Source organism: Schistocerca cancellata, chromosome 7 (genome assembly GCF_023864275.1).
Source record: "Schistocerca cancellata isolate TAMUIC-IGC-003103 chromosome 7, iqSchCanc2.1, whole genome shotgun sequence".
Taxonomy (NCBI): Eukaryota; Metazoa; Arthropoda; class Insecta; order Orthoptera; family Acrididae; genus Schistocerca; species Schistocerca cancellata.
Genome location: NC_064632.1, coordinates 479,081,003 through 479,095,740, shown reverse-complemented (window position 1 = coordinate 479,095,740; position 14,738 = coordinate 479,081,003). Strand labels below are relative to the sequence as shown.

The following is a 14,738-nucleotide window of genomic DNA, read 5'->3' as shown; positions in this document are numbered from 1 at the left end:
GAAAATTTCTACCTCTGTGACATCAATCTTCCATAGAGTGTCTGCATTTGGATGGTTAGCCTTCATCATTCCAGCCAAATGCAGCAAACCTATTGGAACTTGAATGTCACTTGCACTCATAGCATTGCAGTCCCTGTCTCTGGAAAATTTACCCTTCTGGGGCTCAATAAACAGGCTTGTCTTTTCTGCTATTGTGCTGATAATATCATCAGTAAAAAATATGCTTCCAAATTTCAATTGGCATTTTCAGATGTTTTAGAGTAGACTTTACACCAGGAACATGGATTATGGTATCATTTTTGGAAGGTTCGTGTTTATTCCATTTTGTAACCTGATCTTTTCCAACATACACTGGATCATTTTTGATATTGTCAATAGTGTCTTTGCCATCAGACACCTCGTGTTCTGTATCAGAATTTTCAGGTTGCTCCTATGCCTTATCTACACTTTCTTCACATCCATCATCAAAGTCACCTTCATGATCACTCTCTGCCAAAACCTCAGCAAGCAAGTTTCTAATTCTTTCAGACTTTTTCATATGCAACCATTCTGCAAAATAAATAAATAAAGTAAGTAACTAACCTGAACCTAACAAAACAATGTAACTAGCAGAAAGTAACACTCCAATAATAAGAAACACCTTGAAAATTAACAATAATATGACAATAGTAGCATACCTTTTACTATTACTCAGGTAACACCATTGCTTGCACGGGACTGTAAACCATTCCACCACCACTGCTCCAGTCCAAATGACACAAAGGAGTAGCATAGTACTGCTGATTGTAGGAAGGTTCACAGATCAAGTGGTTCTTAGGTCCAACGAGATTAAAAGGAAAGAAAAAAAAAATCATCCATATGGACTGCCAGTCCACACACAACTACTGCAGGTTTAAATAACCAGACTTTTCAGAAGGGCTCTGATTCTGATAATACAGCAATAGTTCTTGTTCATTTGTTTATTTTGGATAAAAAATTTACTGTTTCAACTGGCAGACAAACCTGTACATTTTTTATTTACGTGTATGTCACATCTGGGCAAAAATCTTGAGCTTTCTCCATCTTCATCAGGAGCAATTGAATGTTGTGACTACTGTCACATTGACCACTGACATATCAGTTCTGTAACATTTGTATCAAGAATGAAGACCAGCAGCACACTGTTTGCTGTACAATATGGCTGTGAGATATAACTAACACGTATGATGCACCTCAAAGAACTGAATAATTCAAAGATTTAGCAAGAACAGGCATTTCCATTTAATCTTGGATGCTGTCAGTGGCATAATCTACTACTGTACTTTAAATATAGTACTACAATACAGCCAGTTTAGTCTTTAGAGCTGTCAGCGAACTTTAAATGCAATCTTTAATGCTGTCAGCCAACTTTAAACTGTATATTCTGATGATGCTCTTGTACATTTGAAGAGCGAAAAAAGTGCAACTTGTGGCTGTTATTAAAAACTTAATTGAAACATAGGCAACGTATTTTATGAATCTGATACTTACGTAAATCGTGTTATTTGAAGTACACTGGTGTCCAAAATTGAAGCACAAATGAAAACTTTGCAAGGTTGCATTTACTTTGCCAGAAAACAGTTTAAATAGATGACAGTAAAGTAGAAACAGTGTAAAAAATACAGAACGTAAACAATTGCAATATGTGTAATGGTAGACAAAAATGTTCTTCATTTTTTTCCAACTTATCAGCATTGCTCACACGTTCCAGCAACTGATTGGTGTGCTCAGTACGGAGTGTGACCACTTCTGGCAGCAACATAGGCCTGACAATGATGGGACATGCAGTGAATGATGTCATCAATCGCATGTTGAGGCAATAACCTGCATTCTTCCTGCAGAGTTGCTTGCAAGTCTTGGGGAGTGGTTGGTGTATGCTGACATGATGTAACCTGTCTCCACAGTGTACCCAAACATGCTCTATGGGATTCAAATCAGAAGAGCTAGCAAGCCATGCTATGCACACAATATGTCCAATTTCCAAGACAACATCAGCCACCTGTGCTCAATGAGGTTGACCATTATTGTCCATCAGTACAAAGTCTGGGCTCACAGCACCTCACAACAGCAGCAAATGAGGTCCCAAGATCTCATAACGATACCTGACAGCAGTTAAACCTTGTCGATTCACCTGTACAATTTCCTCAAGACCTGTTCGAGTGGTAAACATAATCCCTGCCCATGCCATTATGGACCCTACTCGACATCAGTTTGTTTCCACAAAGTTTGGATCTCAAAATAGTGTTCCACATTCCTTCTAGAGGCGAATCGATTGAGAATCACTCTCCAGACCATATCAGGACTCACCTGTGAAAGAACATTGGCTCATTCTTCAACCATACAGGTGGCATGTTGACAACTCCCCTCTAGATGTTCCCTCCTGAGAAGAGATGTCGAAGGTACACTCACAGCAAGTCTCCGACAATAAAGGCCACTCTTCCAAAGCTTCCTCTACACCGTATGCCTCGATCCAACGTGTCCAGAAAATGCTGCTAGATCAGATCCCAGTTGTTGTTCAGTACTAAGGTGGTACCGTTGTGCCCTTACAACCAAGTAACGGTCCTCTCTTTCTGATGTCACACATGGTCAGCCCCGCCCAGGTCTTTGGGATACAATTTTGGTCTCTCAAAACTGTCGCCACATCCAAGAAACAACAGAACGATTCACATTAAGCCATTGGTCCAAATCAGTTTGCAACTGTCCTACTTCCTTTCTTCCTATGGCTTTCCAATGGAGAGAGTCTAGTAGGTGTCTTTCCTGTCCCATCCTGCACCATCTGTGACTTAGTACATTGTGATTGTGGACAGGTACTACCCCGTTTGACGGGTGCCCTATTGTCATTGCTCGCATGGTTATCCGTTGACCAGAGTGCCATCTTCGGTGCAGAACATGATTGTAAGGACATTTGTTGATAGTTGGTATGATTATATCATGACTTGGGCACAGAACAGGGAAATAGTGGTTTGTTGCTTCACTTTTGGACACCAATGTATATTTATTAATCATGTCTGAAACATAAATGGGCAACACAACATTGACAATTACAGCTTCTGCTTAGTTATATCATTTACACCCAGTGTCCATCTATATGAATGACAACATCATTTTCACAAATGAAATATTTGCAGTAAAGCCATTACTTCATGTGTGTAAACAAATAGTTTATTACACTTACTTATGTGGTATGTGCTGATAAAAGAATGGGGAAGCTCTGAGGTACACATTCCTAGAAATATAACTTCTCTATGATGTATTTCTTTGTTCAAATATGAACCTGAGAAAGATACCAAATGGGGAAAAGAAGATTTATTTCTGCGCAGTTCATAAGATCTTTAAAAAAAAGTCATTGAACATGAAACCAAAAGAGTATGTAAACTGTTCCATCTTGTGAACTCTGCTTTTGTTTGTTTTTCATAGGCTGCTCCAGGTTATTATATGGCAAAGAAGATTATCAAACTAATATGCAGTGTTGGTAATATTGTGAACAATGATCCTGTTATTGGTGACAAACTAAAAGTGATCTTCCTGGAGAATTATAGGGTGACTCTGGCAGAAAGAATAATGCCAGCAGCAGATCTGAGTGAACAAATCTCCACAGCAGGCACTGAAGCCTCAGGAACCGGGAACATGAAGTTCATGGTGAGTGTAGACAAAGTACAAACAATACACCTACCCCAGTATGACTGATTAAGTATAAAGAATGAAGTTCGAAAATGACAAATAGAAGGCTTTTATTTTCTCATTATGTCAACCCTGGTAAATTCTCTCAGTTGATGGGCATGACTTTTGCCTTTTAAATTGTATTAGGAGGTTTCATTGAACTGTATGAGTAAATGTCAAATTATAGTGCGAGTGGCAATCGTGCCGATTTTTAATAGCATAACATACAGCTGGCCACAGCACTGTTAATTCAAGTAGTTCTATACCAAGATGTAAGCAGAACAGTGAATAACTGAATAACGATTCACATGTTTCAGAGTGTAAAATATCTTTTCGCCATCACTAATATACATATTTCTATTCAAACTCACCATTGATTTTATCCATAAACAGCTGTAAAGTTGTATGTTTGTGTTAAAGCAGGCCAAAATAATACATTATATGGTGTACTATTTTCATTTTCTAGTTGAATGGTGCTCTCACAATTGGCACATTAGATGGTGCAAATGTAGAAATGGCAGAAGAGATGGGCCGTGATAATATTTTCATCTTTGGCATGACTGTTGATGAAGTAGAAGAACTGAAGAAGCGTGGCTACAATGCTTACGATTACTATAATAGTAACCCTGAAATTAGGCAGTGTATTGATCAGATACAGAATGGTTTCTTCAGCCCTGGCAACCCTGACGAGTTCAGAGATGTTGCTGACATGCTAATGAAGTATGACAGGTTCTATTTGTTAGCTGACTATGAAGCATATATTAAGTGCCAAGAAAAAGTTGGTGAAGTGTACCAGGTATGTGACAGGCTTGATACACTTAAAAATCTCTTCAAGATGAAGATACTATGTATGAAAACTTAACGTATCATGACTATAAATCTATGTTTCTCGGATTATCATTGTCACCATTGTTGTTAATTCACTGTTCTGTTCCCAGAACCAGAGCAAGTGGACAGAAATGGCAATAAACAATATTGCTTCATCTGGGAAGTTCTCAAGTGACCGCACAATAGCAGAATATGCAAGAGAAATTTGGGGTGTGGAACCCAGTTGGGAAAAACTTCCAGCACCGCATGAACCACGTGAAGAGGATGCTGCCAAAGAAGCACCCTCCAAACAAGCTAAGAAGTAGAATGGCTGCCTCCGAAAAGACCGTTTCTGTGTGGCACACTCTGCTGCTGTGTGCAAGAAATGTTTAGTGCGCTTACTGTAAAGAAAAGAACATTTCTTTGCTGGGCAGGTCTGCCACTGAAAGACTCTTGTGTGTATAAGAGTGCTGACATCATGTAAATACATTGTGCTATTTTCAGAAATAAAAGTAAACTAAATTTAATTTTATTTTTATTTATTTTTGCATATATCAGTAGCGTGTTATAACAGGCTGGCTGGGCATTAAAATTTGGAGTGTGTAGAAAGAATGTTTTAAGCTGTCTTCCTCTTACAGTACAACCAATGACAAATTTAATTATAAACTGAATTTTTTAAACAAATATTAAGTATTTTAATATAGTACTTGTATTATTACTGCTCACTGCCAGTATAAGCTCCATGAAATTCAGCCTGCACATGTAAATAATACAATCTTCTTCACAATATGAAATAAATGTAATTTTAGGAAACTTCTTGTATTAAATTAGATAAAAACATATTTACAGAACAAATTTTTTTCCAACAACTGTTCAGAAAAGTAATTAGTGATATGCTAAAAACTATTACATTTCATTTCTGTGCGGGGTGTTTTTTATATTCCGGTGAAAATACACTGTTTCATGTAGGTATGGCAGCTTAATAATATATTCTAACAATGGAAAATCCAGGTAGGATAGTAACATTATGAAAAGGAATTCTGATGTTGTTTTAGAGAAATTGTCTACTCATATGTTCTATGAGAAATTAGTCCAAGCAAGCTCTTCCAGTTTTCATTTGATGGTCGTTGATGTATAGCAGAAAATTTCAGGTTTTTGAAAATTTTACCCTCTAATCCTTCCATTGGCAATGCAATGTCTTAACTACAACAAAAGTGATCCTCCTTTTGCTGAAGCTCATTAGTAAAATTGGGACTACTGCTGCTCAAGCATTTTACAAACCCAGTACAAAGTACGGCTTGGTGTAAAAACACATGAAGTAAGTAAAAGGTTTGAATGCATACTTTGGTATGATTGTCATTGTAATCGCAATGTCCACAAGACAGTGGATGTAGTGCTCATTATTGTCCTCTTCCCCCCCCCCCTTCCCCTTCCATATGAAACCTTGAGCAGATACTAGTATGCAACAGTGGCCCAGTGCATAGCCTAAGCTCCAACCCTGACAACTCAGGCAACATTGTAACTGCATTAAAAACTAGATTTATAATTCATATTGCTGAAGTTCTATGCCATTCCATTGTAGTTATCCCATTCCAAATCATGGCATCAACTATGTAAACCATCTTCATCTGTTTTTCCTTTATACTATTCTGTCTTCCACTGTTTCTCAACATTTTGCTTCAATTAAAGAAAACATTGTTCATCTCATACCATAAATTTTCATACTGGTTATTTGATCATCTTGTTTTCAATTCACTATAACGTATGGTAGTACTGGAGATAACATAACTGTACATACTGAATGTAAATGAAGCCATCCTGTAATACATTCAGACATGTGGAACTATTTTATAACAATTAACTTATTCCTTATTTTATTGGGTTTTTGCATGTTAGTAATTTATGACTTGCGTGAATGCATGCTTCTGTTGTACATTTAAGTTATAATACTAATTTTTGTATTTGCTGTATGGAAAAGAGATCTGAATAAAAACATAAAACCAGCATTTGTGTTGTACAAAGGGTCAGTTCAGTTTGTTCATCTAGTGAACATGTATTTTTTCAGATAGGACTTCATATGTGCTGCACCAGATGCAGTAAGTAGTTTCACCAGAGTGAATGTAAGAGAGGCCCTCTCCTGAAACTGCTGGACGTATAGTAGGAATAAACTTTAATAGTCAAGCAGGAAGAGAGAATATGTGCCCTTCAGGCACAGTTAGAGAAAGCCCGACAAGAACTGAAGAGGCTATGGAGCAGGAGGATGGAGAAGTAGGAACTGGCAGTAAGGCTATTGTAAGAGAACATGCTCAGACAGTTTCATTTTGAATGCTGAGTAATAGATTTATCCAACTTTCAGTCATATGGACAGGAGTGTCCTGTAGTTGCCAGCGTCACCATTTGATGGTGCCAGTAGAGGTATCCATAGGTCTGACTACATTAAACATGGTCTGCTCCTGAACAGGGGAAAAGGATGGTGGGCGAAGCCAATAAGTGACAGTATAGCAGGTGGATTTGGGCTCACTCAAGGCTAAAGCCTGTTGATAATGTGTACAAGGACCAGTATTTTATGTGAATTCAGATAGGAAGTATAACTGCTTGAAGAAGTTTCCTTTAATGATGAAAGAAAATTCAATAAATGGGGAATGCAAGTCAGAAGGTGGAGTGAGAGTATTTCTTTAAAATATTAGGGGAATTAAAAGCAAAGTAAATAAATTGCTTGTATATATTGACACTTACATTATTTGTATCTCATCGTTATTTACGTAGCAAAGAAATGCTAAGGTGATGTGTATGTTATTTGATTTCTTTACAAGGAGTTCATTGCAAAAGAGAGGTGTGGCCATTTATGCCAAATGTTCTCTCTCATGTTACAAAAATGAGTTAACCTATCAAGACATTGCAATGACCAAATACTTAAAAGTTGTGCAGCAAAGAACAAAGAAATTTTTAAGGAAGAAAGCTTCTCATTCCAAGCCTCTATAGCTCCATCCATTTCAGACTTCACACATCACAATGCTCAGTTCTAAAGAAAGTCATTAAGTTAATTTTTTGTGGTGATTTCAATGTAAGTTTTCTGACTGAGTCTCTAGAGGAAAGATTGTTAGTGAATTTACTTGGATCTCACAACCCACTAGACAGGATAGTTAACAAATAAAGTTCAGGAAATAGCAGCACTATCGGATAATATCTTCATAGATAGTTTTCTAGTTGATGAATATTGTGAGGAAAGTTAAAAATAGCATGTTACAACAGAATGTGTAGGTAGTATTACCAAAAGGATCAACCCAGTCATGTTTCAAAGTAGTAAACAGAAGATTTAGATATATAAATCCATTTGCAATGTAAACATCTAAAGGCAGCTTCGAAGGACTAATTTGGCGAGAAGTCTGTCACACACACAATTTGAACAACAAATATAATATATTCCTTCAAGCCTTTATCACTCTCTGTAACACCTCTTTCATACTAAACGAAGAGCAGGCATATATGTAGTACTAATGAACTGATTTGTATAACTAATGGAATTAGAATATCATGTAGGAGGAAATGGGAGCTGTATAATATTATGACAGAAAGTTGGAACCTGGTAAGAGAATTCCACAACAGACAGTATCTTGAAGTTCTGAGGAATGTCATCAGACAGGTTAAAATTATGCCAAGAGAACAAGGAGCTCTCGGAACAAAATTGTGTTGTGCAGTGGAATTTTAAAGGGTTAATTTTTTTGAAACCCCCATAGTTGTCACATTGCAATGCAGAAGTTTGAAATTTGGCTCAAAGGTGCATACAACCTTCTTCTGTAATGGTGCAAAAGGTGAGCATTCTGCAGTGTCAACCTTGGGCTTACTGACATTTCAAACAAGTATTGACACATGTGAAAATAGGCTGGATCTCAGCAGTTTCTCGTGAGGTGTAAGGTGGGTTAAAGATGCCACATTGGTACCAAATTTCACCACAATTCTTACAAATTCCACTGTTGACATGTTACATGATGAGAAGTTCATTATAGCCCCTATCAACCACATTTAACCCCCTTCTCTTGGCACCTCTACAATGGAGGTCATAACCAAGATAAACAGCGTTAAAATCGTGCAGTTTTCTCATGCGTGGCCTAGGAAAACATTTCAGACACACTGCAGCTCATAATCCACATGAAATGGCGTCAGGGAGTGCTATAAAGGGTGTCAATGAAACCACCGCTTCCCTTGGGGCATTGATTCCCACGCATCTCGTCCGCAGCTCTTGGTCGTGCAGTAGCGTTCTCGCTTCCTACGCCCGGGTTCCTGGGTTCGATTCCCGGCGAGGTCAGGGATTTTCTGTGCCTCGTGATGACTGGGTGTTGTGTGATGTCCTTAGGTTAGTTAGGTTTAAGTAGTTCTAAGTTCTAGGGGACTGATGACCATAGATGTTAAGTCCCATAGTGCTCAGAGCCATTTGAACCCACACATCTCATGGTCAAAAACAACAGTTTGCAGTGCGATGAGCAACAGGACAATGTTCCTGACAACTTTCAACACTGCTGGCACCCCCAGGCAATTCAGACCTTTACCAAGGACATCGTGGGGTCGCAGTCCCACTGAACGTTAGCTGACCCCTTTGGAGTGTGGTGCAACCACAATTTTTTCTCTGGTACACAGGGTGGGACCACTAGGATCCCTTCAAAACCATTCAATAAAGTATGAACATGATCAAAAGCAGCAAAAGGTGTCTATATATTTGCAGCCTCCTCATTTTGCACCCTAGTGTGACGTCATCAGGCTTGAATAAAGTGGCAAAGGGTCCGCCCAAGAAACCTCACTTTGGTAACACCCTCGGTGCATCTGTGCACCTTCGTTTGGCACTTTAAAAATATCCTTGTACAGAGACAGCTGTTCACAAATTCCTTGGTGCTGATGTGACAGGCAACCATTTGACACAGCACGGCTAAGTGGCGACACATCACTGAACTATCACCTGCTGGCAGCATGCAAAATCTAAGGGGTGCGGAAAGGGATGCCGGTCATACTGGCACCTTGAAATTGGTGAATGGTGGTCTGTATCTAGGGACATTTGTAAAGTGCCCAATAAAAGTGCTTGGGTGGCACCAAAGGTGTTGCTGAACTGGAGGATTTTAGAGTGATAGAGTATAAACACCCTTTGCTGCTTCAGATCACATTCAACTTTCATTGAACACTTTTTAAGGGTCCCTAGAGGTTCCACCTGTACACCATAGCAAAAATTTTCACCACTCTCTCCAAAGGAGTGTGATCATGTTCACTTGTGTTGCAGGCCCACAATGTTCTTAGAGAAGTGTTGAAGAGTTTAGGGGGGGGGGCAGTATTAAAGATTATCAAGAATGTCATACTGTTGCTTTTTACTGTGAAATGTGTGGGAATCGACACACCAAGGTAAGGGAGGGGATGATTTAATTGATACCCTGTATGCAGCTTCCTGAGGCCCTTACATGTCAATTTTGAGCAGTGGTGTGTCTGAAATGTTTTCCTTCATCACCAATAATAAAACTGTGTGATTTGGTTGCTGGGTATTGTGGTTCTGTCCTCTATTGCTGAGGTGTCAAATGGAGGGTTGAAGTTTGGATAAGAGGGGATGTGATGACATTCCCATTGTGTTACACAACCACAGTAACATTGTGGTGAAATCTAGTGCCCCATCTTGCATATCGCATGAACTGCTGAGCTCTGGCATTTTTTTCACATATATCGACATCTTGCAGTTTGAAGCATCAATGAGTTGGAGAGTGACACTGCAGGGTGCCACGCATTTTCACCTTTACTGAGGAAGGCTGTAGGGCCCTTTGAACAAAATTTCAAACTTATACATCACAGTGGGAAACAATAACTAGTTTTCGGAAAAGTGGCACTTTATTTGGGTTGCACAGTGCATATGGACACTTATGAAAGAGGTACCAGGGCAGAATGTGCATGCTCAATGTATCGCACCTCTTGTGTGAGCATTAAACTGTTACTGACCCACCAGAGTTGTTACTTCTTGTCAACAGTCATCAAGTCAAACCAATATTTTATTGGTACAGGTAAATACATTGAACTCTTGAAAGCTGGTGTTCCAAGACAACTACATCACATGCAGCTACAGGAAACTGAATCACTTACTATGGTATTAAAGAGTAAAGATTCCCGTGGGTATGATGGAATTTCAAGTAGTGTATGAAGATCAATACACCATCCATTAGTTCTGTACTGTCACCTGTGCAATGTGTCTTTCATGTGTGGTCAGTTTCCTTACAGACTGAAATACTTGTCAGTGAAACCACTTTATAGGAAAAGTGAAAGAGACAACATAGATAGTTAGCAGCCCATTTCTTTGCAACCAGTGTTTTGAAAAGTTTTTGAGAAAGCATAGAATAGGAGGGTAGTGATAAATCTCGGTATATATAATTTACTGTCGGACCATCGCTTTGGCCTCAGGAAAGGAATACCGACAGAAAATACTAGTTTGTTATTAATATTGTCTGTATGAGACACTAGCAGGGCTAAATAATAGAGATTTTCTTTAAGAAAAGCATTTCATTGTGTGGACCAGATAACACTTTTGCATAACTAGAACATTATGGGATTATGGAAGAGGTCAACAGTGGTTCACTTAATATCTAAATGTAGGAAGCAGGAGGTTGTCCACCAGTGTTGACAAATAGGTGAGAGGTTTGGGTCTGACTAGTCATGTAAAGTGGGAGAAAAGGGGGGGGGGGTTGCCACAATGTTCTTTTTGGGTTGATTGCTTTTCACAGTAAATATCATTGATTGCCCTTAAAAGTGACACCTGACATAGACATTGTTCTCTCTTCGATGACGGAAGTGTTATTGTGAAAGAGATGGTAATTAGTAACATCAGCGGATAACTTTCTGAGAAGAGATAAATGCTTAACTGCAACAAAAGTATCATGTTCGAGATCTAACACATTTGAGAATGAGTTCCTCTGTCTCTGACACTGAAATACGAATGTTTGTTTACTTTCACTCTATTACCATGTGTGGTATTATATTTTGGGACAACCCTTGCATTCACCAGGGGTGCCCGCAGTTTTTCATGTCATTCAGTCTGTCTCTTCTCTTCTCTCTCTCTCTCTCTCTTCTCTCTCTCTCTCTCTCTCTCTCTCTCTCTCTCTCTCACACACACACACACACACACACACAGTCAATGGAAAGCAATGGTTTCTTTCTCATTTTAAACAAAATTATTTTTAAAGTGGAGTTTTACATGCCCATTTGATAGAGTAGTCCCATATTAATCTAGTCGATATTTGTTTTATCAGCATCGGTTAACAGAGATGGTAAAACACAAAGAGTAAACAGTACTGTCGCAGTGACAGAACCATCCAGCCCAGCAATTCGCTGCTGAAGAATTGATTATTCTTTGTGTTAATATATCTTGATTAAACAGGTGTGGCACTAGACTTATACAAGACAGTTTTATCAAATAGGCGTTTAAAAATTTGCTTTAAAAATTATATTCTTCATAATGGGAAACAGACATTTTCCATCAACAATGGGTGTCACATGAAAGATATGATGAGCAATATTCATTTGGGTTGTTACCAACTACACATTGCCAAAATGAAATTGCAAATATGGTCAAAACACCAGAGGAAATGGGGCTAATGACTATTAGGAGAGACAAATATTAAAACCTATTTTTACATTCCAAGATTTTACATTTTCCCATCATTTACGTTATTTTCAGTTGGTTCTATCATAAGCCCTATTCCTTCAATAAACTGTTTTCCCAGAATTAAAAATTGTAAAGCACATTTTAATCTTTATTTTGCATAATATATACTGCAAATGCAGTGAACACTGTTGGATTTAAATTAACAGTTCAGAGAAAACCACAGGACATTACAGTCAACAAGTTAATCAAAACTGCTTTCATTGCAGTGAAAGCTTGGTGGAATGCAGCTAACATTAATGTTCTACAATTACGCAGTGTAGTATCTTTGAATGATTGTTTCAAGTGGTATCACCCTAGTTTAGAGGAAGCATATCTGGAGCATGCTGCTCCAAACAAGATACAGAGGCTGCAAGTGCTACAGAACATAGCCTTTTGCTGAGCATAGAGCTTCCAAGTGCCTGTCTTTCAGCTTTTGTGGTCATGTCCAGCCAAATGCGTACAAGTTCTGCCCATTGCTTTTGTTAGGTTTTTTAGCAGTGTTACAAAGAATGCTCAACTAAGGACTGTTCCAAGCTAACAATGTGATTGTGAGGAATAATGAGGAGGTATACTATAAGGTAAGTTGCTACTCACCATATAGCGGAGACGCTGAGTCACAGACAGGCACAACAAAAAGACACTCACAATTAAAGCTTTCGGTCATTAAGGTCTCCGTCAACAATACACACACACACACACACACACACACACACACACACACACACATGAACACATGACTGCAGTCTCAGGCAAATAAAACAACATTGCGAGCAGCAGCACAAGTGCATGACGGGAGTGGCGACTGAGGGGGTAAGGAGGAGGCTGGGGTGGGGAGGGGGAGGATTAATATAGTGGGGAGTGTGTGTGTGGGGGGGGGGGGGGGAGGCGAATAGCAGGAAATGAGAGAAATAAAAAGACTGGGTGTGATGGTGGAATAATGGCTGTGTAGTGCTGGAATGGGAAGGGCCTGGGTCATTGAAATGGAGGATATCATGTTTGGCAGTGTATTCAGCAACAGGGTGGTCCACTTGTTTCTCTGGCCACAGTTTGTTAGTGGCCATTCATGCAGACAGACAGCTTGTTGGTTGTCATGCCTACATAGAAGACAGCACGGTAGTTGCAGCTTTGCTTGTAGACCACATGACTGGTTTCATATGTAGCCCTACCTTTGATGGGATAGGTGATGTTAGTGACCAGACTGGAGTAGGTGGTGGTGGGAGGATGTATGAGACAGGTCTTGCATCTAGGTCTATTACAGGGGTATGAGCCACGAGGTGAGGGATGGGGAGCAGGGGTTGTGTAAGGATGGACGAGTATATTGTGTAGGTTCGGTGGATGCCGGAATACCACTGTGGGAGGGGTGGGAAGGATAGTGGGCAGGACATTTCTCATTTCAGGGTATGATGAGAGGTAATTGAAACCCTTGCAGAGAATGTAATTCAGTTGCTACAGTCCTGGGTGGTACTGAGTTGCGAGGGAAATGCTCCTCTGAGGCCAGACGGTGGGACTTTGGGAGGTGATGGGAGACAAAAGATAAGGAATGGGAGGTTTGTTTTTGTATAAGGTTGGGAGGATAATTATGGTCAGTGAAGGCTTCAGTGAGACCCTCGGTATATTTCGAGCAGGACTGTTTGTCACTGCAGATGCGACGACCACAGGTGGCTAGGCTGTACGGAACTTCTTGGTATGGAATTGGTGGCAGCTGTCGAAGTGGAGGTATTGCTGGTGGTTAGTAAGTTTGATATGGATGATGGTACTGATGCAGCCATCATCAGGTCAACATCTAGTAAGGTGGCTTGTTGGGTTGAGTAGGACCAGGTGAAGCAAATGGTGGAGAAGTTGTTGAGGTTCTGGAGGAATGTGGATAGGGTGGCCTCACCTTCGATCCAGATAGCAAAGATGTCATCAGTGAACCTGAACCAGGTGAGGGGTTTAGGATTCTGGGTTTTTAGGAAGGATTCCTCTAGATGGCCCATGAACAGGTCGGCATAGGATGGTGTCATGCTGGTGCCCATAGCGGTGCACCGGATTTGTTTATAGGTAATGCCTTCAAAGGAGAAGTAATTGTGGGTGAGGCTATAGTTGGTCATGGCGACTGAGAAGGAGGTTGTTGGTTTGGAATCTGTCGGGCATTGGGGAAAGTAGTTTTCAATAGTGGTAAGGCCGTGAGCATTAGGAATGTTAGTGTACAGGAAGGTGATATCAATAGTGATGAGCAGGGCACGGTGTGGCAAAGGGACCGGAACTGCGGAGAGTCGGTGGATGAAATGGTTGGTAATTTTTATATAGGAGGGTAGGTACTGGGTAGTAGGTTGAAGGTATTGGTCAATAAGGGCAGAGATTCTGTCAGTGGGGGCACAGTAACCAGCCACAATGGGGCATGCTGGGTTATTAGGTTTATGGATTTTAGGGAGGTTGTAGAAGGTAGGAGTACAGGGAGTGGTAGGGGTGAGTAGAGATTGAGGAGTGGCAGGAGACCCTGCTGGATTACTGGAACAGGGTCACTGTGGCAAGGTTTGTTGATGGAAGTATCTGACAGCTGGCGGAGTCCTTCTGCCAGGTAATCCTTGCGGTTCAAAACAACAGTGGT

The 14,738-nt window shown here is 40.0% G+C and overlaps 1 protein-coding gene across 1 annotated transcript in view; it reads left to right on the top strand.

Annotated features, from left to right (window-relative positions):
* LOC126092609 (glycogen phosphorylase) overlaps window positions 1–5,012 on the top strand; it is a 165,522-nt gene extending 160,510 nt beyond the window's left edge. Inside the window, exons 13-15 of the mRNA XM_049908311.1 lie at window positions 3,436–3,657; window positions 4,145–4,474; window positions 4,617–5,012. Of these exons, the coding sequence (XP_049764268.1) occupies window positions 3,436–3,657; window positions 4,145–4,474; window positions 4,617–4,811 (747 nt within the window). The 3' untranslated portion in view covers window positions 4,812–5,012. The remainder of the gene's footprint in view (window positions 1–3,435; window positions 3,658–4,144; window positions 4,475–4,616) is intronic.
* Window positions 5,013–14,738: the final 9,726 nt, after the last annotated feature.